The 18,812-nt window shown below is 42.2% G+C and overlaps 1 protein-coding gene and 1 long non-coding RNA gene across 8 annotated transcripts in view; one reads left to right on the plus strand and one right to left on the minus strand.

Moving 5' to 3' along the window:
* The window catches only part of LOC119057559 (uncharacterized), a 59,508-nt gene extending 58,469 nt beyond the window's left edge, over positions 1-1,039 (minus strand). For all 6 annotated transcript variants that reach the window (XR_008390291.1, XR_008390290.1, XR_005084113.2 and 3 more), the window contains exon 1: positions 818-1,039. This is a non-coding gene — a long non-coding RNA (uncharacterized LOC119057559). The remainder of the gene's footprint in view (positions 1-817) is intronic.
* Positions 1-18,812, plus strand: part of GALNT7 (polypeptide N-acetylgalactosaminyltransferase 7) — a 121,736-nt gene that overhangs the window by 63,570 nt on the left and 39,354 nt on the right. For both annotated transcript variants that reach the window (XM_053658491.1, XM_053658490.1), the window contains exon 2: positions 4,087-4,547. In XM_053658491.1, coding sequence (XP_053514466.1) covers positions 4,087-4,547 — 461 coding nt within the window. The remainder of the gene's footprint in view (positions 1-4,086; positions 4,548-18,812) is intronic.

The following is an 18,812-nucleotide window of genomic DNA, read 5'->3' on the forward strand; positions in this document are numbered from 1 at the left end:
ATCATCCCTACTGCCTGTCCTTGTAAATAAACTGTTATTGGAATGCAGTCATATCCATTCATTTACATATCGTCTGTGGCTGCTTTTGCACCTAATGGAAGACTTAAATCATTGCAACAGAGACCCTATGGCCTGCAAATGTTTACTACTTGGCCCTTTACAGGAAAAGTTAACCAATCCCTGCTCTAGTGGATATGGTGGAGCTGTAAGTGCAGGCTGGAGCCTGCAAAGCCTTATCAACCTTGTTAAGCAGGGTAAATTCTCCATAGGAAAGAGGACCAGTGGTGACATATTGTAAGCAGGGGGAGTGACATGTTCGTATTTCAATTTTAGAAGTCACCATTGCTGCTGAGTAGAAAAAATAATGAAAAGAGATAGTAAGTACATGTGTTAGAAGGAGAAGCACTGAAACACAGTGGTTAAACGCACAGGCTCTTGAGTCAGACCGCCTGGATTCAAATTTTGACCCTACCATGTAATGATTCCAATATTAGTAACTTTCCTGCCTGATTTTGTGTCTGTAAAATAGGGATGGTAATCACGGAACCTAACTTGTGGGATTAAATAAGTTAACATACAAAGCACTTAGACCATAGTGTAAGTTTGTAATCATCATCATTATTATTGTTGTTGTAGGAATCCCGTTAAGAGATGAGCATGGTCTGAACTAAGGCAGTCACAGTCAGGGTGGCGGAGAGAAGTGGTCAGATTCAGGAGCTACACCGGTGATAGAATCGGCAGGAGTTAGTGAGTGGTTGGATGTCAGCAGGACAGTTAAAAGAGAAACAAGAAGTGACGGTGAAATGCAGGGTTGTACCTGATCAGTCGAGTGGATGGTGGCTCCAGTCCCCAACATAGGAAGGACAGCAATTGAAACAGGTTTGTGATGTGGGGTTGATGATAAGTCCAGTTTGGGGTACCTTAAATTGAGGTACCAGCTTGGTATAAGTAGAAATGTTCAGGAAGCAGTTGACTGTAAGGTCCAAAGAACAGAAGTGTGGTGTGGGCTGAGGAAATGGATATAGGAATGATGGGTACAAATCAGGTCACCTGGTTTGGAAGAAAATGAGATAACCCAGAATGAGGGTAAAGTAACAGGTAGACTTTTAACAGAACTGTGAATATTAACCAACAGTTAAAATTTAGACAAAGAACCCTTAAGTCAAAAAAAGATCAAAACAATTTTGGAGGACAATACGCTTGAAGTTTGAGTCCATTAAATAGTCTCAATGAGGTGGCTGAATTTGAGAAATACTTACATTTGCAATTTCCGTGTTAGCATAGGCCAACCTACACCATACTGTGTATTTCACAATTTGGCTACCTTGATTTCATGTACTATCGTACTCCATACCCTTCCAATATGTAATTTTTTCCCTGTGGAATATTAGGCTACATGGTGGATTGCCATGGTTATGGATGCTGACATCTGATGATCTACTTTTCTATATTTTTTGCCATTTCTTTCCTCCCCATTTTTTCCTCCCTCATTTTTTACCTCCCCAGTTACTGATACACTGCAGCCTTGATGAAAAAAATTGAAGTTGAGGAGAATGTGTTTCTCTTTTTTGTGTTATATTTGATTCATAGTCAACAACCTGGGTCCAATATCTTGAGTTTTATCATGATTTCTCTATTTTAATTGGTTTACAACACTGCCATAAGTGACTATAATTTTGGAAATAGCCAGGAGGTAAATTGGAGAAATGGATACTCTTTCCATCATTACAATCACTTCTCAGCTTCAGTGCCTACCTCTCTGTTACAGTCGTGCTTGGCTTCCACACCTTAGTATGAGTTAATGCTTATGACAACCTTCTGTCCTTCATGACTACAAGAATTTCTGGCAGGACTACCTTGTACCTTTTCACCTGTGACCCTTAGTAGGGCTCACAGGTCAGTTTCCAGCTAAGTGTCTCCTGGAGGGTGTGCAGACCAGAAAGTCCTGATCCAAAAGCCTTATCTACTCACAACACACGGCTGGGGAAAGGCATCATATTTAAAGAATCAGGCTGAGTGTTGCACTTTATATTTCATTATGTGTTATTGGAGGAAAATTGTGGAACAACTTTGAAATGGACCAAGGGGAGTACTGGGTGTTCTGTCTGACTCAGCTTTCTAGGTTATCTTGCACTTTTATCACCTCTGACTGTTTTACGATCCCGTAAGTAATAGAAACTGACAGTAATGCAAAAGTTCTTGTCCATTGAAAAGGAAACTGTGTACTGGGGAATGCAATTGGTTACTGCCCTCTGGATAGCAAATAATTTTACCAGTTCTGCATCTATTTTTAATTCTTTGCAGTATTTTTTTTTAATTTTAAGATTCTGCTTAACCAAACATCTATTCCAATCTGGCAGCACCAGACCGGAAGTGGTTAGGAACACTCCTTCTTTGCAATATTCTTGACATTTATATATTTGTCTGTTCCTTGAATTTACCTTTTGACCAGTTGTCACATCATATGTATTCCCATCAATTAAAATCTACGTCCCATGTCCACAGAAAATTCTCTTGTTATATACACACGTGTGTTTGTATAAGCATATATTAATAACATCTAGAAAGACTTACAAGAAACTGCTGGCTATGACGGCCTCTATAGAAGAGAAGGCAGGACAATTTGCTTTGTACTCTCTGCCCTTTTGAATCCTTTGAATTTTTTATCATATGCTTACATTAACTAAATAAAGAGATAAAATTTTAAATTTCATTTCTGAACTCTCTGGAATCAGTTCTAGGCTAGTCCTTACCAAAATGTCAACATCAACTAAATTCACCTCTGAGCTAACTTGACTTTCTAAAAAGAAATTTTTATTCCTAAATAAACTGTTAGCATCACACCTAGAGCCTTACTTCTGTACCTTTTAAAACAGAGTTTTAAACTCTATTTTGAATCTAGCTCTATCACTATAAAAGCATTTTGGTCAGATGGCACTAATTCTCTTTTGACTCTTTTAAAGGATCCCATCTTCTTAGTGTGGAGTGGGGTGGCAGACCATCAGCCTATTTTGTAGTAGTTCTGAGTTCACCTTGCCTCTTGCTGGACTAAGCATACTCAGTAATCCCCTTCTCTAATTATGGCAGCTCTCCCTATAAGCTAGAGAGGTTCTCAGGTTCGGATGCATGGTGAAATCACCAGGGGAGCTTTTAAAAATATGAATGCCCAGACCAATTACATCACAAAGTCTGGGGGTGGGACATCATTATTTTTTAAAGCCACTGGGGTGATGTTTATGGTGACAGTGCTGCTTCAAGCAGAGAATAGTACAGGTTTAGCAAAAATTTCACATACAAGCAAAAGCGCTCTGGATCTCGGACAAAAAGATCTGCTATGTGACGAAGAGGCTTCAAGCAGGAAAGAGGGCAGACTTTACCAAGTCCCCTTACACACAAAATCTGTTTTTACCTGGATTCCCTCTGGAATGGAGCAAATTAGGTTTTGGGTATGATTGAAAAGCCCAAACTGACTTGGTTACAGTTATTACAGCTTTTTTAAAAATAGCTCTCCATTCAGCTGAGGTCTTACCGAATAGAATATAATAAATTGGGACCGTTGAATGCATATCCCTGCCTCGTTCCTCTGCCATTAGGGGCATGAAGCCAGCCTAGTGATGGGTGACATCTAAGACCACTGCCACCATATGGCTACATCACTGACACAAAGCTATATTTATTGTACACCAGGAAGCTGGGGAAACCACATATTGTGCAACATGACCTATTCAATGTCTGTTTTTGTTAAAGGTCCCAGAACCTCATTGCTCTAGCGCACAATAATGTGCTTTATTAAGAGTCTTTGGTAGAGAGTTAGGTTTAGAAGGGGAGAAGGAAAAATCGCATCCATTCATTTGTTTTGGAATGGTGAGACAGGGAAATAGTCTACTTCTTGGCATGCTCTTCCCTCCCTGAAAGACACCGTCTAATGGGAAGTCCTGATTACTGGCCTGCTTCTGTATGATGCTTTAAACCATTTTACTGTTGCCTCCGCCTTTTTGAAAACATGAATGAAAATTGATATCATAATAAACTCTGCTGTGGTTTGCCTTCATGTACTCATTGTATATCCCCCTCCCTTTTGTATAGGAAGACAGAGATGTCAATAACCCCATGCCTAACCGTGGAGGCAATGGACTAGTTCCTGGGGATGACAGATTCAAACCTGTGGTACCCTGGCCTCATGTTGAAGGAGTAGAAGTGGACTTAGAGTCTATTAGAAGAAAAAACAAGGCCAAAAATGAACAAGAGCGCCATGCTGGAGGAGAGAACCAGAAAGACATAATGCAGAGGCAGTATCTCACTTTTAAGCCTCAGACATTCACCTACCGTGATCCTGTGCTCCGCCCAGGGATCCTTGGTAACTTTGAACCCAAAGAACCTGAGCCTCCTGGAGTGGTTGGTGGCCCTGGAGAGAAAGCCAAGCCATTGGTTTTGGGACCAGAATTCAAACATGCAGTTCAAGCCAGCATTAAAGAGTTTGGATTTAACATGGTGGCAAGTGACATGATCTCACTGGACCGCAGCGTCAATGACTTACGACAAGAAGAGTAAGCACACATTCTTTCTAAAATTGGGGCAGCTATTGTTTTGATAGATGTTTAGTTAGATGCTTAGAATGGAGAAAATATTTATGCCTTTATTTTAAGGAAATCAGAGGATCGTTGGTCTGCAAAATGACCAGAAGGAAGAGATCTCTCTGTTTGTGCGGTGATGTTGAACGTATGGCATAAAATTCTGGGATCTTCCTCCTGAGCCCTACTCAAAATCTGCCCCCCAGACTGGCACCAGGTTGTGAATTTTTTGCTACTAGTCCACAGTGAAAACATGAGCTGCACCAGGAAGTAAATCGGCTGTCAAATTGTTTAGTTCCACTAATGATTTCTTCATAACAAAATTTTCTTGGTGTATTGCTTTTCATTCTGGATCTAGCTCCTTTTTTGTTGTGGACAAATAGCAAATAGCAACATTGCTCTAGATATCTCATATAATTAACTAGATATTTAGATTTCCTTTAATTTTTTGCCTCAACACTGAAACTCCTGAGTATGCAAAAGAGTACTCAGACTGGTAAAACTATGGCCTACACTTTTCAAATTCTTTTCATGTGCTGGTAGAGTTTAATTAAAAATGTAGGATATCTAAATCTCAGCTTTGGATAGATGGTGATTATTGAATGAACTCAAAACCTTGCTCTTTCAGTTTATTCAATAACCGATTCTACTCTTCCAGGATCTAAATGGTGTCCATTAACATGGGTGCATATTTAACTCACTGCTACTAGAAAAACTCTCTAAATGTATTCCTAATGACACATTATTAAGAAATCTTTACTGTAAAGGCTAACACAGCATGTGCATGCGTGCACACAGCAGGAGCATTCTTCATGACCACAGAGTAAAATTCTGTTATCCAGTCGACTTTGTCCCTGATATAGTGCTATTCAGTAGCCTTTGGACATGCATATTTTATTGGTCAGAGTGAGAGGGGTGAAGGAAATACATGAAAAAAAAGGCATAGAAGTATAGAGCCATGATGGTGGGAGGCGTGACCTCTTATACGGAGAAGAGTTAGAGCATCTCAAAGGACTGTGAAGGAAGAACCTTGGAGCAATTTATTCCTAATCAAAGTAGACATTTGGCCAGTTGTACAGCTGCCATATTCACAAATAAAAGTAGCAATTGCTTGGTTAAGTTTGAATTTCAGGTAACAATGAAAAACATTTATTTAGTTTAAGTATGTCCCCAATAGTCTACAGTAGAACCTATTTATACTGAAAAAAAATTTGTTTATCTTAAATCCAAATTTAACTGGGTGTCCTGTATTTTCTTTGGCAACCCTTCTAGGTGGGGGCGGGAGGGAGGATAGTTATTATGCAGCTAGAATCGCCAAGCAGGTATCCTTAGGGACCCATAGCAGGGTCTGCATCCCTCCTCCAGAATGTGTCCCAGTTACCTAAAACACAGCGCTCAGCCGCAGCACTCATCTCGGCTACAGAAGGCTGGCTCTCTGAGAAACTATTGATGGTGCTCTCATCACTGTAACAGAAGGGAAAGGGGGATTTTAACACTTACTGACTTACCACTGCACTCCAGGAATTAACTATAAAGTTATCTTATTTAATTCTCACAAGCAAACTGGGAGAGAGTTCTTACCTGTGTATGTGAAGTCTGAGGCTTAGAGCTGTGCCTTCTTTGTGTTTGCCTAGCGGAATGGCAAAGCTGTGATTCAACCCAAGGGGCTCTGCTGTGCGAGCCCCTTCCCTTTCCACCGTGCTACACCTCCAGGTATGTCAGCACACCTCAGTGCAGTGTTACAGTCACAGGGTGAGCTTCACGTAGAAACTGGGATTTTAGCACATGAATTATTTATAAAAGATATGTCTTTTAAAACACCAGTATAAGTCTAGCTTATTTTTCTATGTAAGAACTATGCCAAGAAAATGAAATGACATTCAAGACAGAGCCGTGCACAGGATTCGAGTCATCCTCTGTGCCTCTCTCTCCTTTGCCTCTCACATCCATTCTCTCCACAAGGCCTCTTGGTCCTTCCACCAAAAGAGGTCTCAGATCATCTCTGAGCGTCCTTTTCTTTTTACCTCCACCACTGCCACCCAAGTCCATGCCACCATCGCTCTCTGCATCCTACAAGAGCCTTTTTTCTGGTCTCTTTATCTCTACGCTTGCTTCCTTACTCACACAGAAGCCAGTATCGTGTTTGAACCCACAAATGCAACTTATCCAAAACCACTGTGCCTTGCCAGTGCACTTGACTAAAGCCCAGACTCCTAACCAGAAGCAGCCCCTTTGCCATGACCCTTCCCTGCCTGGCCAATCTCCTCGACCGAGATGCTCCTTGCCCACAGTGCTCTAGCTGTGTTGGCTTCTCCCGGTTCCTTGCACGTGCTGTGCCCTCCTCAGTGAACAGTTTTTCCCTTCTTAAGGCTGGCTCCTTTCCATCCTTTAGGTTCTAGTCACACATCCCTAACCATGCTGCTAATTTGCTAATGTGTTGCTTTGTTTTCTGTTATAGCCCTCTGGCCATTTCTTCCATAGTATGTATCAAGTTTTATAATTAGATATTGGTTTGTTTAGTTGTTTATTGACTACCTTTCTTATTAGATGATAAGCTCCTGAGAGTAGTAGCATGTCTGCTTTCTTCACCTTTTCTCTTTCTTTTTTTCTCTTCCTTTCCTTTTTCTTTTTCTCTTCCTTCCCCCTTCTCTTCTCTTCCTCTCCTTTTTTCTTTTCTGTGCCTTTCTTACTTCTCCCCTGCCTTGCCAAGCATTCCCCATGCCCCTTTTTCTCGTGCAACTGGATCAGTGTCTAGAAATAGAGTTATTGCATATTTTTGGTATCATCCCTGTAAGTATGTGTCTCCAATCAAATAAAAGGACCCAAGACTATCTTAGTAAATGCTCTTAAACCCCTTTAAAGTTCTAGGGAGAAAAAATATTTTATACCTCAACATAGTCAAACATAATAACCCCCCAGACACTTTTCAAAAACTGAATCCAGATTATTTTTTAAACTTGATCCTTCCTTGCGCTTTAAACAATGGAACAGGCTTCATTCCTCTTTGAACACTTAAAATTCAGTGTAGATGAGTGAACAATTTCTATGGAGAGTTATTCATAAACTAGAACGTGGACAATGATAAAAATTTTCTCTGAAAGAAAAAGCCAACAACAAAGAAAACACCTCTAAGTTTTGCACATTATCTAATATGCATATCAGCACTTCTCTGCTTTTACTGGCAACTTGTTGGCAGCGGAGCCTACATCCATGTCACTGGCACACGGCCTCCCTCCTGCTCATCCCTCACGGAGAATATGCTGCAAGGAGCCCAGCAGGGGCTGGCCTGGCGCTGCTGACTTTCTGAAGCTGTAGAATATAGGCCTTACCAGCCTTGTCCTCTTGCCTCTGTCAGGCATGTAAATGAGCCACCTGCCATGCTTAGAAACCACTGCCGTGGACAGTTGGTCCAGCTGTGACATCTGACACTGTGGTTAACTTGTCCGTTTTTGTGGCTGTTCCATCATCTTTTCAGATGAATGTTCTCTTCCTTACAAGCAGGACAGAACTTCCCAGCTGCTGGGGTGACTCATAGTTATATGTGTTACAGCTTTGAGTTACAGTCTCTGGCTGAGTAATTTACTGGCTGTTGATTACTTGTTAAGAGTGAGTAACAGTATTTTGAGTGAACTGGAGGCCTACTTCTCTTTCAAAGACTTGATCCAAGAATGACTTCACTTGTCTTCACACTTATTTTCTATTAAAAAAAACATACATGATTTTCTTTGGAGTTCAACAGATATTGAGTATGTCCAATACAAAAGACACTGTGCTAGCCCATCAGCGGATGCAACAATGAGAAGATAATACTCCCTGCCTTTGAGGGCCTCGTCATCTGCCCCTGGAGAGGAGGGAAAGACTACCATAACATGAGAGCGATAGCAGAGGCATGAGCAAAATGGCATGGTTCAGGAGAATGGGAAGCCAGATGGAGTTACAGGGGAGCCAGAACAGGATTCATGGAGGGGACACTAGAGACAGACCCTGAAGGATGAGTAGAGTTCCCCCAGGAGGAGCTTACAAGTGTCGAAGACATGAAGATAGGCATTGACTAAGAGGAAAGCAAGTGGCATCAATTCTTTGGATCAGGACGTGTGTGTAGAGAAACAAAGCTGATAGGTAGGATCATGTTTAGGAGACAGCAGTTCCATTTACAAAGCCTGAACTGAATCTGGTAGTCAGGGAAGACCCACTGGAGCCTTATAAAGGGAACTTTAGGCCTATCAGAGTGGTAGAGATGCCTCGAGTGGATCGGGGGTTGGCAGCATTAGAGTAGAAACTTCAGTGAAGGTTACAGACCAGAGAAATGAGAGAACAGAAGGGTTGGCATCAGTAGGCCCTGGCAGCTGATCAAGAAGAGGGAGGAATTAAAGGTCAATCCGAAGCTCTGAGGCACAGTGACATGAAGAATGGTGCCATTAACAGAAATAGGCTGGAAGGAATGGAACAGGCTTCTCTGCCCAAAATTTGGTTCCCTGAATCAGTTCGTTCCCTGGCTTTTAGGTGAATTCACACAGAGCTTGTTCGTGAGAAGAGGTGGGAAGTTCTATTAGCGAATATATTAGATGTTTTTCTTATAAAGGTTGGGATTTTATTTCCATTACTGTGAACTAACTGCTGATACAAACGCATGGAAATTATGTTTGCCTTTTTTTGGCCCAAGAAGACAATCAGAGGTATATAATCCCAACAATTTTGTTTCAAACAAATGAATTAAGTATTTTGACTTATTGAAAAAACCCACCTGCTTTTAATATTTAACCTTCCCTCCTACCTACATATGTGTTACACTTCTATTTTGTAGAAAACTATCTTAGTTGCACTTTCAAAGTGAAATAATAGACATTAAGGTGCTTCAAAAAATCTAAGAGCTATGCAGATATTAACATGATTAAGTATTAATAACTTTCTTAAAGTTGCCCATGGGAAATTGAGGGGTTTTTTTTTAAAGACATTTTACATTTAAGCCCTGGCTGGTGTGGGTCAGTGGACTGAGCAACAGCCTGTGAACTGAAAGTTTTCCAGTTTGATTCCTGGTCAGGGCACGTGCCTGGGTTGTGGGCCAGGTCCCCATATGGGGACGTGTGAGAGGCAGCTGATCGGTGTCTCCTCTCACACTGATGTTTCTCTCCCTGCCTTCCCTTCTCTCTAAAAATAAATAAATAAAAATTTTCAAAATAAAAAACAAACAAAAAAGATATTTTACATTTGCACTTACGGCTTATACCCTAGGTAATTCTCTTTTTACCTGATTCCAAAACACTGATTTTCATATTCTAATTTTATTTAAGGTGAATTATGGTAATGAGCTTTTTACTTTCTCTATCCATGTTAAAGGTTGTCTTTGATTCCTTTGTTTAGAAAATAACGCTGCAATTATAGAATAGATGCTATTTTCAAAACATTGATTTAACTGAAATGCTATAGATTCTTTTTTAATTTCAGTTTCTACATATCCTAACCCATGGGTTTCAGGTAAAGCTAATTGAAACTCTAAGGAACATCTCAAAAAGATTAAAACAAGTCATTATAATATCTACATCATATACACACATACATATATGGATCACATATATGCATAAATATTTCAGTACTTTGTCCCAGTTTCTATGATCAGAATAAAAGGTTGTTCAACCCTGGCCAGTGTGGCTCAGTGGATTGCACATCAGCCTATGAACCAAAGGGTTGCCGGTTCAATTCCCAGTCAGGGTATGTGCCTGGGTTGTGGGCCAGGTCCCCCCAGTAGGGGGCACTTGAGGGGCAACCACACATTGATGTTTCTCTCCTCTTTCTCCTTCTCTTCCCCATCTCTCCAAAAATAAATAAATAAAATCTTTTTAAAAAGATGCTGGTTCTATATAATCCAAACTACACTGGTCACAATTACTGACATGAGATCCTTTCCTCTCATAGAGATCCCAAAAAATGTCTCATTTTTCAAACTGCAGTTTGGTAGCCTTAGGTGTAATCTGTAGGAAGCACACTTGAAATTGGTTTCAGATGACCCATAATGGACATGTTGCTTCTTTTATGTCCAAAAATTATTATTTTCTAACTGGCCTGAAAATTTTACTCTTAGAAGCTACTTTTTGTGAGTTCAGAGGTTTTCCAGATTCACTTTCAAGAAAAATTGTGTTCTGATGCCTCCTTTCTTCCTTCTTCTTAACACACATATAGACACAAACACACGCACACATACATTACACTTCGGGATTGCACTGTGTCACACCAGTTTCCACAGCGGTTTATAGAGGTGCCGCATTCATAGAGTAAGCCTCTAAAAAATGGAACTAGAGGTCATTCGTCCCTCTGAGCCACCATTAGAAAGTAGCAGCAATCTCAAATCCCCCTCTCTCCTTGATAGAGTTTCAGGGCGGCTCACGTCCCTTGGTGGAAACATTCTTCTAATGCAGAGACCTCCTGTGGTGGTCGATAAGGTCCTTCCCATCCCCAGTCATCTTCCAAGTTGCAGTATTAAAAAGACACTTAGCTTCATTTCCCCTCCCTTTCTCCTCCCTACCCCCTGAATCCCACCACCAGTGTTATAAAAATATAAGTATGCCTGATTGGAACAATGAGAAATTCAAGTTGTTTATTTTGGGTTTTGTTTTTGTTTTTTTGCTTGTTTAGCAGTCCTGCCCCCACCCCCCTCCCCCAGCTAGGAATTCAGAGTGAATTCCCTGGAGGCTAGTTAGAAAACTATTTATGAGGGCACAATGAGATTATCCTGTGAAGTCCCACACCAGTGACAGGCAATTTCAGGAAAACCTTGACTTTTTTTCGGGCTAAGTTTCCCAGCCCTCGGGAGCACTGACACAGAGACTAAAGGGTGTGGTTTTGTGCCCTCTCTCACTGGAGCATCTCGGTTTCGGAGCGAACAGTCATCTCAGGGTGTTTAGTCATTGCTCTCTGCTCAAAGGTTGTTAATTCCTCACCAGAGAGAGCCTCTGCCAGTAAACCCAGACAGACCACAGTGCCACGTGGGTGTCCGAACACAAGCCCCTCCTGCAGGAGGTTGGCATGACCCCCTCTGGTAACTCAGCCTAGACCAGTAGATGCAGGCAGGGCCACTAGACACAGCCTGTTATCTGATGTGTGTCTGCTTGGTGCACACGGGCTCTCCTGTGTGCAGGGACTAGGGAAAGGGTATCAAGTCAGTGTGGAAGTCCTCGTGGCTCCTGGATTTCCTCCTGGGTGTCAGTGTGTGTGATATGTGGTCAGGGGCCAGGTTTCTTGCAGTTAAAGTGACCCCCATAGCAATATAGTTATGAAGACTAAGGAAAAGACGCTGAGGGTCCTGCAGAAGTATTTCTCTTTAGTGCAGGAAATGGAAGGAGTCTGGAGGCCTCAAGATATGCAGCACTTGCCACTCTGCTGAGCTGTAGGGGGAGCTGCCAGAGCATCCGGAGAAGCAGAGAGGCAGTTGATTGATGGAAAGGGCTCTTTCTAGATCATACTCTTAATTTTGGTAAACTTACTCAGTATTAGAAGCGAATGTCTCCAAGGACCTACAAAAAGGAAAACACAAATCCCTGGGTTTAAAGGTTTGCGGTGCAGACTGCACATGTCAGTGGTGATTTTAACTACGTTGATTGATTCTCCTCAGGGCTCTGGCCCCAGAGTTCCCTAAGTTTTGAGTGGTCTGGTTTGCTCACTGTCTTTCCTTTAAATCCTACTGGTTACTTCCTTTCCTTTTTTAAAAGCATGATTTGACAAAAGAGAAGGTTTATCAGGAACAAAAATTGTTTATGGCATGGTAGCCGAAGTGTCTGTGTTGTACCTAAAGGGTACCTGAAGCCAGACTGCTGGGCACTGGACATAGTATGACTGCAAAATTGTAATATAAGCTGTTCTCCACATTTAAAAATTAGTAAGTCGTGTGAAACTGGTTTGCTGGTTAGTTGTTAAGCCAAGCATAAAGCAACACTAAAGAGCCCTGGCTGGTGTAGCTCAGCGGATTGAGCGCGGGCCTGCGAATCAAAGGATCACGGTCTGATTCGCAGTCAGGGCACATGCCTGGGTTGCAGGCCAGTTCCCAGCAGGGGACGCATGAGAGGCAACCATACATTGATATTTCTCTCCCTCTCTCCTTCCCTTCCCCTCTAAAGAGAAATAAATAAAATCTTTTAAAAAAAACACTAAAGAACAAGAAAAACCCCAACTTCTCCATGTATTCTAGAAGCACAGCAACTACTCTAAAATGTAGACAGCACTCAGCAAGTGAGAACTCACATTGGGCCTCATGTCTAGAATAAACCGACCGGTTTGGAGCCAGGCCTCACTTCCGCTGTAATAGGCTGTAAAAACCCGGGACAGCAGCCTCCTCACTTCCACAGAGATACTTGTAGATGTTTCTCTCTGGAACATCTGGTGGAAGGACTAGTTTTGGAGAAAAGCAAAGAGTAGAATTGGTGGGGGCAGGTGGAGAGAACAGTCTTTACATGTGGATGAACCAGGTCAAAGCCATCCTTCCTCTCAGGAGCCACGTGCGTTTTAACTGATGCCCACGCCTCCACATCTGGGGCAGTTGGGTGGCTTCCCCAGGGGAAAGGCAAGTCCTTGGAAGGAGCTGTAAAACAGGGTCATCGGTGCAAGTGATCTTCTTACCCAATGATTATAGAAGTAGTAATTTTGAATAACTTGTTGTAAAACTTCTTGAATGCACTTATACTTACTTTTGCTCATTTTAAGCTGAATATTTAAAAAACATACTTAGTATATAATAAACAACTCATCATTCTTATGACATAAGGTGAACACACTAAAAAGTACAGTAATTTCTTGTAGTGTATCACTGGGAAATGGGTCATAGTTTCACTTTTCCTCTTCATTGAATCTGGTAGTTAATGTGTAGGAGGAAAAATCACATTTTTAATAACTTAGTAACTTATTTTAGAATAAGCTGTGCTATTTTCATCAAAAGAAAAACATCCATGCTTTCTCAAGAATAGCAAGTCCCAGTGAGCAAATCAAAAACCCAGGATAAGGGGCTCTGGAGAAAGATTTGAGAATCTAAACTATGAGTTCTGAAGACCCCAGAGATACGCAGCTGTCACTTTAAAGGAAAGAGTTGTAAAGTCTTCCGTGAACAAGAATGTGAACAAGCCACCGCAGCTGCTGCGGGTGCTGCTGCGTCTCTCCGTTTGTGAGGCAGGAGCTCCCTCCAGAGCCAGAACATGCTCAGCTGCTGGCACGGAGCCGTCCTGGTTTCTTCTCTGAATGAGACTGTGGGAGAGAAACTCCTGAAAGCTTTGTTTGTTTGTTTGTTTGTTTGTTTGTTTGTTTGTTTGTTTGAAGTCTGTATGAGACATGACTTACTAGAAAAGTAGCATCAGATGTTCTCATTTAAACCAAAGAGTCATCTATTTTCTCAGCAGAAAATGAAAACACCTAGATTAGGGTTTGGCTGTTTCTTGACCTTCTGTCATATTCTGTCATTGTGGTGCTGATCTCTGTCTTCACTGTCATAAGCCAGGCATTAGGGCTGGGGAGAGGAAGGGCTGGAATTAAGGCTGTACCAGAACTATCCTATAGATGTAAAATGACACAGAAAGGCAGGTTCCAGCCCTAGGGCAACTTTTACACTTGTTTATATGGTTTGGGGGAAATACTTCTCGCTTGCTGTAAATGAGGGAAAAGCTGTGTCTTCCATTTCCGTGTAATTAGCTCTGTCACTGATGGTGCTTGGCTCCCGTAAGACAGAAGGTCCTCAGTAAATGACAGTAAACACCTACTGTGTGTCTGGCAGTGTGCTGGGTTCTGTAATATACTATCTCCAATATTTAATCCATATTGAAACAGCATATATCTTTTTCATCATATTTTTAGATGGTGGAACCGAGGCTCAGAGCAGTAGATGACCTGAAGCTCACGTAGGAGCTGGCGACACGGGGGTTCAAATGCGGCTCCCGCACCGCATTGCCTCCTTAGTGATGCCAGACTGATGTCTAAGGGGTACGCTCCAGTACACTCCAGGACCTTAATTTTTTAAGAGAAAATCAAAAGTAGGAAATGTAACAGGCAACGGCTTTATATCTCATTGTTGTAGAATTGTTTCCTGTCTCTAAGACAGAATTTCTTAGTCTCGGCACTGGCGTTCTTTGTCATGATGACTGTACATGTAGGCTGTTTAGCATCATCTCTGGAATCTACCCACCAGATACCAGTAACACATGCACCCCCCCTGCCCCTGGTCGTGACACCCAAAAGGTCTCCAGACTTTGTCACATGTCACCCTGTAGGGCAAAATCGCCCCTGATGAATGAAGAATCACTGCTCTAAAAGTTCAATTAAGGTAATGTTGTGGGGAGGGGTTGTAACACAATATAAATAACAGAGGTGGGATTTATCAGTGTCTTTAACTTGTTTTAGCCACAGAATCCCCAGAAAGCTTTCTTCAAGTGACTTCCTAGGCGACCTCTATGCTTTGGTTCTTTGCACTTCCCTGGCTCCTCAACCCAGGCTGGAAAACACTAGACCAGATGTCTTCCAAGGTCTCTTTCATTTTAAAATTCATTTTTTCTATGTTTCTGTCTTACCCCCTGGGTCTTTCACAATGTTCATCTAGATACAAAAGCTGAATAGAAGCAGCCAGCGTGCAGCTGGTGTGCAGCTGTTATCCCTCTGGCTCAGCGGACTGCTTTCTGTTTGGGTTTTGCCTCTTCCTGCTTCCTGGAAGGACTGAGAGGCCTGGCAGCCCCTGGGCCCGGGCCAGGTCTGACAGCTCTTCCTGGAAAGTAACAATAGGTGTGATGTCTATTAACTTCGCTATGTAGTGTCCGTGCAGAGGCAAGCCCCGCTTCGATTCCAGCTCTTCAGCAACAAAACTTGTACTTGGTGTCCAGTCCAGACCCTGAACCCTGACGCCTGTGCCCGGCCTGGCAGACAGAACAGCAGACTGGCTGCCAGGATACCAGGCTCAGCCTTCTTTGATTTCTCAGAAGCAGGAAGGGGACCAAGATGGATTATCTAGAAGACAGCCAGCTATTTTACATTGCCGAGCTCAACCCTTCTAGCATCTTCGGGATGTAATCCTGTTGTGAGAATGTCTCCTGTTGTCCCTTATGTATGCCAGCTGCACAGGGTGGAAGAAACCCATCTGGCCACGTCACCCAAGAATTCAAAGATCCCTTTCTCCCTTTCCAGGGGCAGCTACTATGTGGTGAATATTTGTCATGTGCTTTCTCTATACTTTTGTATACACATATTCATGAGTTTTAGAACATAAGAATTTGTTCTGTTTTCTAAGTGCTGTAAGGCTTGTGACATGGATGGCCCCTGCTGGCACCTGGCGAGCAGCAAGCCCATGCAGCTGTGTGTAGCAGGGGCGGTGGTGGAGGCGCTTCTCCCCCTCTCTGCTCCCTTCTCCCGCTTCCTCTCTCCCTCAGTCTAGAGCTGCCTTGAATTCTTCCTGCAGTCCCATTCCTAGTTTCCGCCTCTTCCACTGCCATCCTCCGAGTCCAGTTCTTTGCTTTCCTCTCACTCCTCAAATGGCGTAGATAAAGGGCTGATCCGATGGACGGGCGCCAGAGGTGGAATATTGCACTTTGGGAGTTGCATGGCCATTTTCATGGGAATGGCTTACACACTGCAAACCTTACTTATAATATAGTAAATGTTTCTTAGACTCCTAGAATTTTAGAGCTAAAAGGGACCAGAGCAGTCACTTAGTGCTATGGCTTTATTCTGCAGATACGGAACCTCAAGTCTAATGAGTAGTGACTCTCCAGGATTCGTGACTGCCAGGAGTGAGTCCCTGCCTTCCAGGGCCTTGCATCAGACCAGAGAAAGGATCAGGGGAGTCTGTTTACCAGAGCAGTCATTTTAAATGTAATATTTGCATTCATGAAACATTTTTATAGTAATAAAAATTTTACATAGCACCAGAAGTGTGTTAATCAATCCCAAAGTGACTCTCTCTTTAAATGTGATCACTTAAAATTCCAATTGTTTGTATTGTAGCAAAGGCCACTGCTAAAATCAAAGTTGCAAAGAGCCATTGTAAGAAGAGAGCAGAAAGACACCAAGGTGTTCTCCCAAGGCAGATGTTAAGGAAGTGGACACATTTTACCATTTATGCCTGTTACTTAGGTCATACTCCAGGCCAGCATGAGAAACTTTTACTTGGATGCTAAGGTGATGCTGTGAAAGAGATTTTCCCAAAATGCCTGTAGAACTCGGGGAGGGCAATTTTCCACACTTGAGGATATGTCAAACTTGTGGCAGATCACCATCCCGTGGGCTCGGCAATGACAGGAAAGCAAGGCCATGGCACAGACTGGCAAGCACCAGGGCAGTGGCCTTGCCTTAGAATAGGCTCAACAGTGGGAGCAGCATCATAGACCCCTTTGCTGACCCCAAGGGTGCCACCTTGGTGAGCCTGAGTTAGAATAAAAAGGGCTACTACATGGTACCTGAGGGTACTGAGTTCTTGAGTGCACATGAGGTATACCTTGGGATCTCACACAGAGCTGAAAAGAGAATGGTAACTAACATGTAGAGAGCTTTGCTTGCATCTTCTGACAAATATGGGTAATATTTGGCTCATAAAGTTATTGTGAATATGAAATGTGATAAAGAGAATAAAAGCAAATATTCACCAAATAGTAGGGAATGTGGGCCCCACTGGACTAAGTCTATAATTCATATCACTTAGGGAAGCAAAGGAAAAATTAAGATACATTAGGGCTATAGTGTTTAGTATGTAAACAAATACTTTATAATAATAAACACCTTTGTCATTTATAAAAATATACATCTGTTTTCCAGTTTTACCCTACATTTCTTCTAAGAAGCTTTGTAGCTTAGACTGACATCTAAGCGAGAGACCACATTGTCCTTTAAAGGGGAAGTTTGTCAGTGGAACGGGCTCATTCCCTGTGGCCCGCTCTTGGTTACTGCTGCTGCCCAGTTGTGAAGCACGCGTTCTCTCTCATACTCTCACTGCTTTGTTTGGGGGTTTCTGGGTGGGGGTTGACAGCTTCCTGTAGTTTTCAAGACACATTTTTATACAAGCCATCCCTGAATATTTGACAGAATATTCCTGACTTGTCCTGACTTTTTATGACCTTATTGATTAAAGTTTCATTTTCTGGCATAGTTGTTTTAGTGGAGAAAATGCCATGGTCTCTCTCTTACATCTTGCAGGTTACATTGGAAACCAGGAAGCCCTTGCCCCTGGAATAGAAATTCATCCCCCTAGCGTGCTTACCCTTGATAGTGGGAGTCCAAAAGGGTGCAGACTTTGTAGCTGACCTTTCTTATTGATGAAATACCAGTAACGACTATAAAGTTATTATGAACACTAGATTAGGAGTGCAGAAGCATTACCCCTTGGGGAAGTACAGGCTTAGGTTCCTGTGAGTCTCTGGTCACATCTTTGACAACTGATCAACACACATCCCTGGTTTATGTGTGTTTCTGTTTAAACACCGTATTTATCGTTGAGTTGTAACTGAACTCTTGGCCATCAGTACTAGAACTCACACCTGTGGGAAGCCTATATAACACACCCGTTTTCTCCATAAGTCGTATCACAGCCTTCTGATGGTGAGGAACACTTGGCTGCACGTCAGCACTATGGCTTGGAGCCACAAAACCAACAACCAGAAGCACAGAAATGAGAAAAATGTGGCATTGAATCAACTATGAAAAGGATACTGTTTATAGCATCAGAGTGGAAGCAAGAAGGCAGGGGCATCATCTTGTCCCTGCACACAGGCAACTCAAATTATGGCTCTCATTTTCCTCTGCTCTGTGCATCTTCTCAAATGACTGCAGAACTGTCCCAAGTACTGACTCCGGGCTGACAGATACATTTCAGGGAGTAGACAAATAGAGAATCCATGAATAATAATCCACTGCATTTTTGTATATTTGAATATGGAGTGCAGATTAATCACAGGAATATTTGGTATATAATTAATTCCCCATTATATAGTCCAGTACCTCATTATAGTAAATGCAGATCTCAGTAACACTTAAAATGGTAATTCTAATAGACAAGATATTTTTACCTGTTAATTTATGCCAAAAAATATGATAATGGCTTTTAGAAATATCAAGACCCAAAAGCATAGACTTTTAAGTGTTTCCATTCAAAGAACAGAAACAAACTGGCCTAGTTATTATTCAGTGTACTCCCATAATTCGTCTTTCCTTTCTCCTTCCCGGCCTCACCCCCTGCCTCCTTTGCAATGTCTTACTGCTAAAATGGGTTCGGGGAGGATGTTGGAATCAAGC

This window comes from Artibeus jamaicensis, unplaced genomic scaffold (genome assembly GCF_021234435.1).
Source record: "Artibeus jamaicensis isolate MK-2021 breed Jamaican fruit bat unplaced genomic scaffold, CSHL_Jam_final scaffold_537, whole genome shotgun sequence".
Lineage (NCBI taxonomy): Eukaryota > Metazoa > Chordata > Mammalia > Chiroptera > Phyllostomidae > Artibeus > Artibeus jamaicensis.